Source organism: Vulpes lagopus, chromosome 9 (genome assembly GCF_018345385.1).
Source record: "Vulpes lagopus strain Blue_001 chromosome 9, ASM1834538v1, whole genome shotgun sequence".
Lineage (NCBI taxonomy): Eukaryota > Metazoa > Chordata > Mammalia > Carnivora > Canidae > Vulpes > Vulpes lagopus.
The window spans coordinates 31,007,209-31,023,215 of NC_054832.1; the positions used below are offsets into that span (position 1 = coordinate 31,007,209).

General features: G+C 37.2%; 1 protein-coding gene across 2 annotated transcripts in view; it reads right to left on the reverse strand.

Annotated features, from left to right (window-relative positions):
• Positions 1-16,007, reverse strand: part of OXR1 (oxidation resistance 1) — a 461,178-nt gene that overhangs the window by 226,933 nt on the left and 218,238 nt on the right. For both annotated transcript variants that reach the window (XM_041769239.1, XM_041769235.1), the window contains exon 3: positions 2,623-2,819. In XM_041769239.1, coding sequence (XP_041625173.1) covers positions 2,623-2,819 — 197 coding nt within the window. The remainder of the gene's footprint in view (positions 1-2,622; positions 2,820-16,007) is intronic.

Here is a 16,007-nt window from a genome sequence, read left to right on the forward strand (position 1 = left end):
TTCAACAGGAAATAGAACCTATGCATAGGTCTATGAAGGATAATAGCCGTGAGATCAAAAGAAATTTCTAGAGTAGCTACTGCACCACTAAGCCACTAAAAGAAGGTTAAATACTTCAAAATTTTCTAGTTTTTTTTAAATTTGAAATTCTTTAATCCGCAGAATCTTTGCTTGAATTTAAATACAGTATTTCACTTAAATACAGTACTGCTCTATTCCAAAATTTAAATGTAGTACTCAACTTGGCCACATGAGGGCTCCTACGTTTTTTCAATTGTGTGAACCATAAATGGAGATGTTGAAAGATACCTTTCAATGAAAGGGCACATTGGCTGGTGGATGGGTCGCCAATGTTGGCACGGTTTTCTTAAATGAGATAATTTGAGAATTGAAGTAAAAATATTATTTCACTGTATGACCCAAAGAAACTCCCCTGGTGCACCTCTGTGGATACCCTTCTGAGTAATGGAAGGCTGATTCTGAAGTGTCACAAGAGATGGTTAATTTCATTTGCAGAATCTGCTATCTCTTGCTCATGGCTCCTTAACTTCTCTCAGGTCCTATCCCTTATCTATAAAAATAAAGAACAGAACACCTACCTAACAAGCTTCACTTGTGCTTGGTATATGCATTACCAATAAGGGGTAATTTTAATTATTGTTATTACCAACACATTAATTAAGGAATACTGAAAGACCCTTGTTTTGTGAAATAACCTTTCAACCCGGCGATTACATAACTGCTAATATTTCAGCCTTGAAAATACCTACAGGTCCAGATTAGTAGAGAGGTTATAAAAACATTTTACCTTTACAATTCAGATATCTGTTTTAATGTAATAGATATGCCATTGGCATTGATTATGAACTAAATTGTTGTAAGTCCAATAATTAAATATTCACCAGTGGTAGGGCTACTTAAGATAACTCACAGTTCACCTCCCTACAATCCAAACTCACCATTTAGACTCCATTTTCCAGGCTTATCTCTTTATTTATGTGGCCGAGCTTGACACTTTCTCTCTTTTTCTCATCTTTAAGGAATATTGAGTTTGTATGATAAACTTTATTTTCTGAAGGCAAAATACTGTTTCTTCTTAGCTAGTTAATAAGTCATAAAAGCAACAGAGGTGGTGGACATGCTGAAGGATGAGAGAAGAGGACATTGGAACACAGAGGGGCAGTTATGTAAACTTTATGGGCTTTTCTAGCTGACTGATTTTTAGAAACATGCTATTGTAATTTTTAAAAAATGGAAATATCTACTGTTTATACCACCTTATATAAATTTTTATTACTTGACTGTTGATAATCTCAAAGACACCATGCCTGCTATCTCTTAAAAAATAAGACTTGAACATCCTTATCAGGAAAGAGGACACCAGAGAGGAGATATAGGAAGAGAACATAAAATGGCAGAAAGGGAAATCATGGTTTTAGTCTTCATATTCTGAAATAGTACAGACCTACATGGAGGCATGTCCTCAAGCTTGACAACAAATTAACCCAAAGACATAGGAACATGACTTGACAAAAGTCACACAGGGAATTGATATGAGAGTCAGAATCAGAAATCTGGTCTCCTGATTGTGATCTCTAGCTAAGAATACTAAAGTATCTGAGAAAAAATTTTCAAACATCTCATATTGGACGGTTGCGATGGTAGATATTAAATGAAATGTGACCCCTTTGATGTAACTTTGATAAACCCATGAGGCCATAGTCTCTACTTTGAATGCTTTTGGATATGACCAAATCTCTCTAAAATGAAATAATAAGCAAGGCCAAACCTCCATCTCCATCTTCTCCTCCTGATTTATCTCCCCTATGCAACATCCTCTACCATATATGATATATTGAGCAATTTTTGTCTCAAACAGACTTCAGACACTGAAAATTGTTATTTTTAGAAAGCAAGGCCAAAGTTATCATGGACTACCATTGGTACCTAAAAGTTGATAATTCAACTTATTTACATTAACACTCCAATCAAGAGTTAAAGTTCAAAATTACAGGATATTATTCTATCTAGGAAAAAAGGGGCATTGTGCCTGCAAGACTGTCCCACAGTTTACTACTTTCTTAGATGATGGGCTCTATGTTGGGTTCAATCCTTCCAAAGTGAAGTAATGTGCAAGGCCAATGCACACCTGTGCTGCAATCTATCCTTCCTTAGCCTCTATTTTCTTAGTGGTTTTGGTAGTTACAGGGCACATCAACCCTTGTCTTAACAACCTGACAGGATAGGTTCAGAGACTTGAGAGCCTGGGGAAACATGAAAATAACAAACACAAATAAACAAGAAGCGGCACTAGCTAAGGGGGGCAAAAATGAAAGTGGGAGAACATGAGCTTACACCCTGAAGAACCACATATGCATATGACTAACTCTCCACAGGCCACGACATGGAAGGTCCCCAACTGCTCTCTTATTTAACTTTTTGAAGGTTTTCAGGGCTCTCTTCCATCTCCATTTTCAAAACACAAGAGAAAGTGACCACATCAACCGGCAGAGAGATACACGCATCCTATAAACGAGGGGTATGTAACTATAGACCCACACATTCACAGGGCTGTTCAGACAGTCTGCACCTGTTCACATCCAGAAAATGTCTGGTGCTCACCAATGGTGTAGAACCTCTTCAGTTCACTCCTCCGAGAAGGATGCTTCTGGATATTGGTCACATTGTTCTGCTCTTCTTCAATGATGGGCGTCTTGGGTGTGGGGGGCTTACTGGCTTGTGGCGTTTGCTTTCCTGCACCAGTCAGAGGGTTGAACCCTGGAGCGGTAATATCCACTGACTGGGACTTTTTCTTCAACCTACAGGTAAAGAACACCACATGCTGTGATCACTCACTCAAGAGAAACTTGTTTCAACTTTATCTCCATCATGATTTTTTTCAACAACTGAGCTAATATTTGGCCCTGAAATAAAATAAGGTTTACTCAGAAATTATTGACCTTCCCTTTAGGATTTTAAATTCTTCAAATATTTATGAAACTAGTTGAGGAAAAAAAAATCTTCAGCCTAATCATTTTAAAAGATTTTGTTAAAAGGTATTAGAATGTAAGGTGATAAAGGACTTTTATATTTCTAATAGCAAGCTAAAATGTGCTCAAAGATAATGCATTTGGCTACTGCTTTTAGTTCCAAAAGGAGTATTTTTAATGCTATAGTAAAACACTAGTTAGAAATAAATAATTGCAACCTAGAAAAGGATAATGAAACAATTATTTGGATAACTAGAGGCTGTCAGTGCTTTTCTGTTTAATCTATAATAGCATCTTAGCTATAAAAATTATAGAGTTCACATTATTTCTCCATTCTCATGTATCGCTCACTTCTGCATTTTAGAGAGCTGACATCAGAACATGGAAAGCAAAAAACTATCCATAAAATATTTTCCCCACTCATGCACAGAGAATGTTTCCCTTGGTGTAAAAATTACTGATAAATGACATGAGATACAGTCAAATATTTCAAGCTACACAACTTTACATTTGTAATCATAAGTGAACCTTAAGCCCAGCCTACTCTTGGCTGGTGGAACTTGCAGAAGCTAACACTAGGTGTCATTTTTCAAGTCTAGATTTTCCATAGAAAACAAGTTGGCACTTTTCTTTTCTTTTTTATTTATTTATTCATGAGACACACACACACACACACACACACACACAGAGAGAGGCAGAGACACAGGCAGAGGGAGAAGCAGGTTCCATGCAAGGAGCCCAACGTGGGACTCGATCCCGGGTCTCCAGGATCAGGCCCTGGGCTGAAGGCAGCACTAAACTGCTGAGCCACCTGGGATGCCAGGCACTTTTCTTTATTAGTTATGGTAATCACACTTGAACATCTTCAATTTTCTAAAAGTTTCAAATATCTTCATACCTCCAGACTTCGTTTAGGCTTTCTAGTACATTCTTCCATATTCTGCCCCACTGTCAGGTCCTGCTCATGTTTCTAGACTCAGCTTAAAAATGGCCTCCTCTGACACTACACATAACATAGTGTTTTAAGAACACTGACGTGGGAATAAGAAAATCTAGGCTCAAACACCATCTCTATCACACAAGCTTTGAAACCTTAGACATGTTACTTAATGTTTGAAGACAGCAAATCAACAAGACAATGATAATGTAAAGTTCCTGTCACCCAATTATTTTTAGTTTATAGGGATTCATCAGCCAAAGGATAAAAATTAACACTTTAAAGAAACCACAACCACAGCTTGATATAGATTGATAACGAGGGAGGAGAAAGAAGTAGAACTTAAACTATAGAAATTTAAACTATAGAAATACTGTTATCTAACCATTAAAATTATTTTTGTTATATTTTTTCATTAATATTTGTATAAATCTGTTGTCTTATAAATAATACTTATATTGAAAAAAAAAAAGTCCTCCTTCTTCTGGGAAGCTTTCCATGACATGGACCTTGGTGGTCTCACATCATTCCACAGAGGGGGTTATTCACAATTAACTCTCAATAAGCTTCTATTAAATTGAATTTACTAGAGCAAAGCCTTTTTTATTTAATTTTTTAAAAAAGATTTTATTTATTTGAGAGAGAAAAAGAGTGCACACAAGTTGAGGGGAGGAGCAGAGGGAGAGGGAGAAGCAGACTCCACACCAAAGGGAGCCAGATATGGAGCTGGATCCCAACACCCTGAGATCATGACCTGAGCTTACCTGACTGAGCCTCAGGCGCCATAGCAAAGACTTTTATAAAGGAATAAATGTATCAAAGAGTCCAAGAGTCATTAATGAAAGCAATGTTTACTAAATTTTAGCAATTTCACCATCACACATATGATTTCTGCCATACCCATATGTCACCTACTTAATAGTCAAGAAAATCGAACTGATTTATTCAGATTGCCAACATATATGTTAAAAAGTGCTCAACAGCAGTCATGAGAAACACATGACCGAATTGCACTCATAGCACACTCATTAGAATGGCTTCAATGTGAAAGATATGATATTAACTGCAGTGATAAGAAGCAATTGGAATTCACCAACAGCTGATGGTGGGCATGTAAACTGGTACAACCTTTGGACAAATGTCTGGCAGTATCTGCTTAGCTGAAGGCATGATTTTTTTTACTCACCAATTCTATTAGGAATATATATCCTACACAATATGTTTACCCAGAGACACAGTCAAGAATGTTCATAGAGGCACTATTTGTAATACCTAATATCAAACACAACCCAAATGCCTAATAACAGCAGAAAAGGGTAAATGAATTGCGATAGTATCTGTAAAATGAAACCTTATACAGCAATGGAAATGAATAAGCTACAATTACTTTGCAATGGCATGGGTGGTTTTCACAAAAATGATGCTGGGCAAAAAAAGCCCAGTACCAAAGAACACATACTGTATGATTAATATAGAGTTCAAATAGAAGCAAAACCACTTCTGATATTAAAAATGTGGGTAGGATAACTATTGGGAATTATTACACTGATGAAGACATGAAGAAGTTTGTGGGATTTTAGCAATATATTTTTTTTTTTTCCTGATCTGAGTTCTGAATACCGGGATGTATTTACATTCATTGTGAAAATCTAATACATGATTTTTCAGGTTTTCTGAGTATATGTGATACTATCCATATGAAATTGACTAACTTTTTAACTTATTCATTTACAGTGAAGATTAAAGATTATATGTAGTTATTGAACGGCAATTCGCCATAAAAAGTGACAGTGAAAAGAAATAGAATGATAATATTGGCCTTTAGCCTCCCAAAGATGACCTAAGTAGAGTGAATCTGAAGAAGGATTCTTTCCTTCTTTAAAAGCGTTTTAAAAGAATCACTCTGGCTGCTTTGCTGAAGTATCTCAAAGTTAAGCAAACTACATGCAATGTCCTTCTGAGAGTAGCTAGCAACAATCACCTAGTGGACCACATAGATGAGGAGATGTGCATTCACGCTGCACAGGGTTATCTACTTTTTTTTAATACCTTGGTCTTCCCAATAACACCATTCTTCTCCTAGTTGGAGTTTGTAGGCTGCAGCTAAACGCTATAGTAGTACTACAGGCAACTACGAAAGGCATCAAAATTAATGAGTAAGTTAAGAAATAAGTTGCAGGTCACTGAGGCAACAAAATTAATTTGTCTGAACACGGCTTCCCAGAAAAGCACACTTAGATGCACTAAGACTTAGATTACACTGGAAATATCACACTGAACCCTATAAACTCTATGAAATCACCAATATTTGACCATTTTTCGCCTACAAAAATGTCAATTTTCTGGGGTAAAACAAAGAGGATGAAGAGGTACAAACTTCTAGATATAAATAAGCCATGGGGGTGAAAAATAAAGCCTACAGAATATAGTCAATAGCGTTGTAATCATGTTTTATGGTGACAGATGGTAACTATACTTATCATGATGAACACTGGGTAATGTACAGAATTACCTAAAACTAATACAACATTGTACATCATTTATACTATAAAAAATTATTCAATGCCAAGTTTCTATAGCTCATCCCATAAGTTTTATTTCAAAATTAAATTTGAATTTTGCTCTGAAGCAAGCTTTTTGGGGGAGGAGCTCAGGGGAGTCAAAATTTAAGGGCAAGGTGCTAATTTTTACAAAAGGAAAGCCAGTTACTCTCTAGTTCCCCAAAAAAGATTATTTTCAAAATCTAAGTGTGACAAGTTTTACCTCAAATTCATAGAGACTATTTTTTATCACCAGAAACTGTTTCAGAATTGAGGCATTAAAGTCTCATAATGTAGCCTATCAGCAATGACAGCTTATATTTGAGACAGTGCTAGATACACAACTGATGAAGTTCTACATCACTTAAAATGTCTAAGTGTCCCACAAGTTCTTTTCATTAGCCTCTTTGGAATGAGCAAAGGAGGTAGTTTTGGGCTCCAAAGGCCAAAGGCAAGCAGAAAATAGCCCTGTGATATGTTTCCTGTTCCTTCTGCCCTTCTTTACCAGATAGTCTTCCCAATTATTACTTGAAGGGTGTCGTGTTTTCACTGCTGTTGCTGGAGTCTGGAACATTGCAAGTAGCTTTGCTGGCTTACTTAAGAAAAGATGTTTTTGCATGTTTTTAGAAAGCAGAACTGTGTGGGTAACTGAATTATCCCTTTAAAGATTCTCAAAATGACTACTATGATTGGCAAGGAAACGTGCAAACTGTTACCTTCAATTTCCAAATTTCATGAAGGGAGGTCTTTCTCAATTTTTAAACAATGTTCTTAATTAAACATGTTAAACAAAGGCAAATTGTATAATGCAATATGTAGGTGTACATGGGATAAAATATTCATTGATATTAAACATTACAAATAGAGACAAAAACCATCTCTTAATAGGCACCACTGTGCCTTTGCATTTCCAAAGGAAAATGAGTGCTGAGATCTTGGATGGAGAAAAGGAAATGAGTTAAAAGGAGCCATTTCTTTTGGCATTGCTTCACTAGGCAGACTATCTAGAATTTCATAATCTTTGCCCTTTCTTGTTCCTCTGTGTTTGAGCAGAAAAGAACTACTCTTCTCTTCTCCACATGTATTCCAACACCTTTTTTCAGCATGGTAACAATGTTAGCATGGACAGTTTTCTGAGACTCCGTTTTCTCATCTATAAAATGGGAATAAGACAAAACACACCCAGAAAGTTCTGTGGATTAAGTAAACACCCTCCACCAAAGTGCTAGCATAGCACCTACACAGGATGTTCCCAATTGATGTACATTCTACTCTCTTTGTGAAAGGATGTCAGGGAGGACATAATTCTGTTCTTCCAACTTCCAAGGGATGCTGTGGAAATTAGAACAGCTTCTTGGGATCCTTTGCTGTTATACTAGTTCAGGGGCTGTAGGGGTCTCCCCTATTCAGCAACATGGATTTGGGAGAAGGAGCAGAGGATAAAGGTTAAGCTACATGGGAGTCCTCTGTGTGGTGTACAATGTGGTGTCTCTCCTGTGAGGGTCCCTAAATCTTTTGGAAAACAACTGAATCCATTGAATAGTTCACCAGTGCATCTATTTTTTTAAATCTGTGTGAGTTGACTTAAAACAGCAAACTCATAAGCAGAGGTGAAGATCAGAGAACTATGAGAAGGACAAAAACTTGAAAGGAAGTATGAGGAAGGCTTTGACATTCCTATTCCGTAAAAATAGGATTCATGCCAATTTCAACTAGCTCTCCAAGGAGCAAGGGAAGCCCTGCAGGCCAAAGATGAAGTGTGGTCACAGGCACTAGAGAAAAAAATAAGTGGCAGAAAACTTCCAATACCAACCAATTTAAATGGGATTACCCTCATAGGAATCAACTAAATTTTATTCTTACATGATTTATTTCTACTTTACTAGAAACATGAGAAATCTTCCACGTATTTTCCAAATCACTGAGTAGAAAGCATACACCTTTTGGCTTAAATGAGTTAATGGACACCCCAAAGCTCAGGGCTTGGATCAACAATGACTGAATGTGGTTTTATGAGGCTAACCTTAGAGGACTGCTCCCAAAGTTCTGGGTCAATTCTCTATTTCAGTAGCTTTGCCCATGGAGGCACCTTCTCTAAGCTTCTTTCCTTTAGCTCTTTATTACTATTGTCTATTACTTGCCATACTCTTTTGGTCATTCCTTTCCTTTTTCTCTCACATTGTAGAGTTGTAGGGTTTTCATCTACTATCACTAGCCTTCTATCACCTTCAAGTCATAGCCAAGCAGTGCTTGTCATCTTTCTTTGTCTGCCATGCTCTGCAACTCATAATAGTTTTGTTAGTTTATCTAAATATTACTTAAGCTTAAACTATATCCTGCTGTGATTTAAATTCATAAGGAAAAAAATGGTTTCAGTTAGTTTGCATTCTACCCTGGAATTACATCTTCCATCAAATGGAATTCAAACTGTGCCTTTATTAGAACTAACTGGATATGTTTCTTTTTTTTTTAATTTTTTTTTTTTTATGACAGTCACACACAGAGAGAGAGAGGCAGAGACACAGGCAGAGGGAGAAGCAGGCTCCATGCACTGGGAGCCCGATGTGGGATTCGATCCCGGGTCTCCAGGATCGCGCCCTGGGCCAAAGGCAGGCGCCAAACCGCTGCGCCACCCAGGAATCCCACTGGATATGTTTCTGAGTTCTGTAGCTATCTGAAAAAAATGAATGTTCTACTATACACCTGGTAAAGTCTTAGTATGCCCCGGAATATGGTGGCAACAGTTGAGAAAATCTACTATAGTATAATGAGAGTATTCCCTTGATCAGAGGAATTTGAAGTGGTATAACAACAGAATATAAATGCCGTATTTGCATAGACTTGACTCTGCGCTTCCAGAAATAGCAGAGTGGTTCAGACTATGGAAATGGGGCCAGGTTCACTGGATTTAAATCCTTAATCTGGGATGCCGGGGTGGCTCAGTGGTTGAGCATCTGCCTTTGATTCAGGGTGTGATCCTGGAGTCTTGGGATCGAGTCCTGCATCAGACTCCTTGCATGGAGCTTGCTTCTCCTCCCTCTGCCTCTCTCAGTATCTCTCACAAATAAATAAATAAAATCTTTAAAATAAATAAATAAGTAAATCCCTAATCTGATATGTACTAGCTTGTAACCTTGGGCAATTTTCTTAACCTCTCCTTGCCTTGGCCCTTTCATATGTAAAATGGAGGTATTAATAACACCTGTGTCATAAAATTGGCATAATGATTAAGTTATTAACATTTATAAAAACACTTAAAATACTTAGTATGTAGTGACTATTACTTGCTTTAAACAAAAACACAAGCAAACATAGTCAATGAGCATTTATAATATACAGGGCACAGGCCCCATATACATTATTTCATTTACTGATCACAATGAACCTATAAGGTAGTATCATATTGGACTTTCTAGACCTCTTATTTACTTACCCATAATGGTGCTATTCATGCTATCTGCCTATTTTACCCACAAGAGTTATTGTGGGCATAAAATGTGTTAACTTACATGAAAGCACTTAGAAAAATCCCAGAAATCTACAGGACCAGTACTAGCTATACAAATTCATTCGTTGCCACATTAATTCGTTGTATACTAACAAAATGTGCATGTATACATATATACACGGATGTATGTAAATGGCTGTGCCCCTAAACCCAACATTTTGTAGTCCTTTCCAGTAATTTCCAGCAAGAAGACCATCTGTGGTTTGCACAACTCATTACTGTTAGCAAAGCTGTCTCCTGCTTCTTAAAAGAGCTAGTGTAAGGATATTTTTTAAAGTAGTAAAGCTGCTGAGAATGCAGATTTTTCCAAGTTGGATACTGTGGCTGCTGCAAAAATCTCAAGTCACTCAGAGCTTTTGAGAGCAAATGACTAAAAAAATTTCACATTTCAAAATTAAGGCCTTTTGTTACCCCTCCGGTATAGTCTGACTAAAAATCAGCAGCTAAAAACAAACCACACAATCAGCAAAAAACCAAGCATATTCAGAAGTCCACTGGAAAAAATGACAGATTGGATATCTATGCATTAAAACAAAAAATGAATCCATTAAGATATAGACTATGCCAATCACAGTCTGCTTTATAATTGTTGTGCCCATAAGATAAAGACATGTTTCTAGCCTTGAATGCATCCTAAGAAATTTCCAAATTTTCCATTTGGAAATACAGAGAACAGGAAATTCAAGATTTAAGCCACAAGTGCAATGATATATAGGAATGGTTTGCTATTAATTCTATTGCTAAATGCAATTGAATTCAACTCTGTGAAGGGCAAGACCACTGTATATAACATGAGTTACATAGAAGCATACGTGAATTCGTTGCTATTATACCTAATTTTATGTTAAACATACTAGAAATAAAACCCCAAATCAATCTGTCTCTCCTCAGTTTAATAACCTAACATATAAGGTGAACATTTCTTATTGATCTTTCAGGAAAAAGACATCCAAATCCTCCAAATTTGTCAACTGGTTTATTTATATCCCGACATTTACACCAGCCATGAGATGAGAGTTATGAAAGAAGCACTTTCTATTAGAAGTCCTTAATACCAGATTAACTTACTTCCTACATTCACAGAAATTCTAGTCTGTTCATCAGTTTATTTCTAGGATTTAGCACGGCTCTTGGCATATAGTAGGCAATAAGTAAATAGAATATTGAATGAACGAATGGTCTCATCATGCAGAAAAAAAGACCACAAGAAATAATACAAAAACAAGCAAGTTCACATATAAAAATCTATGAAAATAAACAAAGACTTTGGACAGTTTGGGAGAAATACAATGATCAATTTAATATATTCATTTAACATAGCCTTCTTCCCACCCCACTAACGGGAATGTGTTTTTGAATATAGTAAAAGAAAGTAAGTTTCAAAATCTCCATTATCAATACTATGACCAATGTGAACAATATTTAAATTCTTTATTCACTAAATCCAGTCTTGTAATTTGTAAGGAAACACTCTGTACTTTAATAAATTGATATCTTTACACAAAACTTTTTAGTGGTGGCATTAAAATGGTAGGGAAAAAATGGTGGCATTTAGGAGAGAAAGGAGCAAGGACTCTGGAATCAAAGAAATGGGTTCAAGTTCAGGATCTACTGATTTTAAGCAACCTAGAGATGAAACATTAGAAATATCTACTTAATATTTTTGGAGCACTCATCTAGAATTTTGTATATTATCTTTATACTATGAAATTTCAAAGCACTAAGTTAATAACAGTAACATTTTCACCAGTTTCCCCTTCCATGTACTTTCCAATTATACCACTATCTTACAAGCATTCACCTTGAAATTACACAAATTTCCAATTTATTTCAGTTTTTGCCTTGGAACTTCAAAGCCTTTCAACTGGAAAATCCTGAAAGTACAAACATATTATGCAAATCCAAAGATTAGGGCTTGAAGGATTGGGAAATCAAATTCTAGTAAATGTTAAATAGTCCTCTACAATAACTCACAGAGATGAAATTTAATTTTATTACCTTTGATGAAATGATTTTGTAACATGCTGTTGCCACACTGAATGCATTCTGTTTATTCATTTTAGGAAGAAGAAATCAGAATAAACAAGACTATCTTAAGACTTAGGCTTCTATCCAACATTGCTGATTAAAGGAATCTAATTTTCAACAAGGCCTATTACAGACTATCCGTATGAAACATATGGTCTAGTTGATTAAAATGTAGTTTTGCTTACGTACAACATAAGGCAACCCTGAACTTAATCAAGATAGCTTCTGTAGGTAATGATACTCTGGGCCAAAGCCCAATGGTTTATAGTTAAAATGCCAATGCAGTATAACAATCTCCCATCTTAATTTCCCCAAATGAAGATATGAGAATCAGGAAATGAATATATAGAAAAATGCAGGTTTTGTGTTTACATATTAATTCCAGGATCTTGATGGAAAACATCACTCTGGTTAATCCATTGCTTCAACTCTCTCTCCTTTTTTTTAAAGATTTATTTATTTTAGGGGGAGTGGAGGAGAGCATGACTGAGTGCATGGTGGGTAGGGGCAGAGGGAGAATGAATCTTTAGCAGACTCTGCACTGATCATGGAACCTCAGCAATGCTCTATCTCATGACCTTGGGATCAAGGCCTGCACAGAAACCAAGAAGTGGATGCTTAAGTGACTGCGCCATCCAGAGACCCTCTTTACGTCTCTAAATTAAATCATCCTCTGGGGGGATCCCTGGGTGGCGCAGCGGTTTAGCGCCTGCCTTTGGCCCAGGGCGCGATCCTGGAGACCCGGGATCGAATCCCACATCGGGCTCCCGGTGCATGGAGCCTGCTTCTCCCTCTGCCTGTGTCTCTGCTTCTCTCTCTCTCACTGTGTGCCTATCATAAATAAATTAAAAAAAAAAAATTAAATCATCCTCTGGTATATATATATATAAATCCATAAGTCATCATAAATGTTTTCAATTGGAAATGATGCTTTATGGTTTTTAAATGTAAGATTGCATTGTTGATTGTATTATTGATTGCAGATGATTTTTTTGGAAACTGCCCTATTTAGATTCTGATCAGCCACCCTGGATAGGAGGACATGCCATGTGCTCTTCCCCAATTTGAAAATCACTGGGGTATCTGTTATAGGTTTCTTCTGTTCAGATAATAGTAATTTAATTCATGAAGGCTAAGTAGGGCCCTCAGTACAATGGAGTTTCTTCAGATAAACATATTATATAATATTTAAAATTACATTAAAGAAATCACTGTCCTCTTCCCAATGGCAAGTCAGTAAACCTACATTTATCTTTCCCCACTATTGCCTGTTACAGAAAAGATTGTGGTCCTTTTCCTTTTAAAGCCTATCTCCCCACAGGTTCTCTGATTCCACCTATATCCTCTCTCTATATTTGAGGCTTTAATGTACTAACCACTTTCTTCCTTCTGTGAATCTTGAACCAACTGAGGAACAGGTACAGGTGTCAGGGACCCCATCACAAGTGGGAAGCTTGGAGAAGCAATGCCCTGGTGAGGCTGACCCAAGCGCAGCAGGACTTTAGAGAATACAATAGGCATCAGGTCCCAAAGAGAGGAGGCAGAGGAAACTGGGCCACAGTCTGAGACGTCATTCTTCCTTTGGGGTTGGCATAGGTATAGACAGTCAAAGCTCTCTTTTAAATCCTTCAGAAAACAAGGAAATGTCTTTTTTGCTGCCCAAAGGAAGGGAGATGTTCCTCCTAGGTCACTTTCTCAAGGCTTTACTCCCCGGTTACCTGCTTCCCATTCTGGTCATTGATCTTGCACCCACTTTGCTAAATCCTTCCCACCAGCATTTAACCAGGGGCTAATAGCTCCTGTTCCTTCAAGTCCTTTTCTTTCTAAAGCTACCATCTCATTTCTTACCTTTTCTGCTCCCCTTTACAGCACTCAGCATCATCTCCCATTCACAGTGCAACACTCTCTTCTTTGCACCCACCACTTTCAGAAAATGACACGTGTAGGTATGCAGTCACTTCATGGGGTCAAATTCGAAGTGACTTTTTGGTTTTCATTTCTTTTAACCTTGGTTGTGGGATATATTTGCAGAGGTGGATGGCACAGAGGTTAAGGACATGGATTCAAGTTAGAATGCCTGGCTCTCAAACATGGCTCCTTAATATAGAATCTTGCACAAATTACTTTAATCTCTCTCTAAAATGGGTAAAGTAGGTTTAATAACAATACTTATCTCAAAGGGTTTTTAAAAGGATAATATAACACTATCCATATAAATATTCAGTGTGATGCATTCTGGTACATATACATACTCAAGTCCTTTTTTTTTTTTACAGTCCCTCTATCTTGGAACATTCTTGCTTAGATTTCCTGATACACAATTCTTCTAATATTCCTTTTTCACTATTCCTTGAAGAGTCTCTTTTTTCCTCCTATTCAATCCTAAATTTTGTGTTATCCAGGCCTGAGTTGGACCACCCTCTGCTCTATCTTCACAATCTGCCTAGATATTCTCATCCATTCCCTTGAAGTGTAATATTTATATAATGAAAACTCTGCATTTTTAAAATTTATTTGCAAGAGAGAGAGAGTGAGCAAACATGAGCAAGAGTGGGGTGGGGGGAAGGGAAAAGGGAAATGGAGAAGCAGACTCCCCTCTGAGCAAGAAGCCCAATGTGGGGACTCTGAGACCTTAACCCGGGCTGAAGGCAGATGCTTAATTAACCAACTGAGCTACCTAGGTACCCCTGAAAATTCCCATATTTTACCTCCAGCCCAAACCTTCCTCGGAACTGCAAACTTAAATACATAACTAGCTTCTTGGCATTAGCCATTACCTGTGGCACATCTTAAAATTAACATGTCCCTAAATGAATTCTCGATTCCTAAACTCACCCCAACTTTTCTTCTCACCTTCTCTATCTCTGTAAGTGGCACCACCCTCCATGCAGTCCCTTAAGGTAGAAACTCGGAAATTATAGTTGATCCCTTGCTTTGCAACACTCTCCAGTTCCAAATCACCAACAAGTTCTCTTTATTCTGCCTTCAAGTTCTATATTGAATCTCTCCACTTCTCTCCATCTCCACTACCACCACTTCAGTCATCCCCCTTCTGGGTTCCTGCCAAAGCCTCCATTTTGGTCTCCTACTTAAGACTTTCCTCTCCCACTACCTATTCTTCTTACAGCAGCCAGAACAAGCATTTTTAAGCATAACAGAAATAGATCTTTTTCCTTCAAATAATTGAATAGCTTCCCACTGTGGCTGGATAAATTTCTTAGCTTCTTTCTATGGCCCATCGGGTCCCACATGTGTCTATCTCCTACTTCACTTTGGGCTAGTCTATTTCTTGCTCATTCATGCTCTCACCATTCTGGTATCCTTCAAGGTTCCCAAATATGTCAAGCTTCTTCCATTCTCACTACCCTTGCACATGTTATTCCCTTCAGCTAGAATGCTATTTGAATTGTTGGTTCCTTCTTATTTTTTAATCTCCTTAGAAAAACCATCACCCATGATGCTAGGTAGGTAGTTCTCATTTCCTGCTCCCCACTCCCACTCAGTCCCCAATTATTCCTTTGCACTCTGCTCATCTGCTTCTCACAATGTCTAATAATATATTGTCCATGTTCACTTTGTTCTGCCTCTCTCACTTCACTATTTACACTGGTGGGGCTAAAAACACAATCCCTTTATGCATGGAGCACAATGGTTTGCAAATTTTATGTACACTAAAAATATTTACTACATGAACAAATAAGTGAATACATGATCTCTTCACATAGATTCCACACATGTCTTCATTCAAAAGACCAGGGGTAATGAGTCTATGTTTACTTTTTCCATTTTCTTTCATTTGTAGTTTGGCTCAATCACAATGTTCCAAATCTTTCTTAAGAAATTACAGTCATATCTCTTTGGTTATAAAACACAAGTTCCAAAAAAAAGAAAAGAAAAGAAAAGAAAAGAAATGAAAAGAAAAAAACCCCCACAAAATTTACAACGGTTATGTGAAAAGAGCACTGTCTCCTTATTGATGACCTGAAGTAATTTTAAAGCTAAAA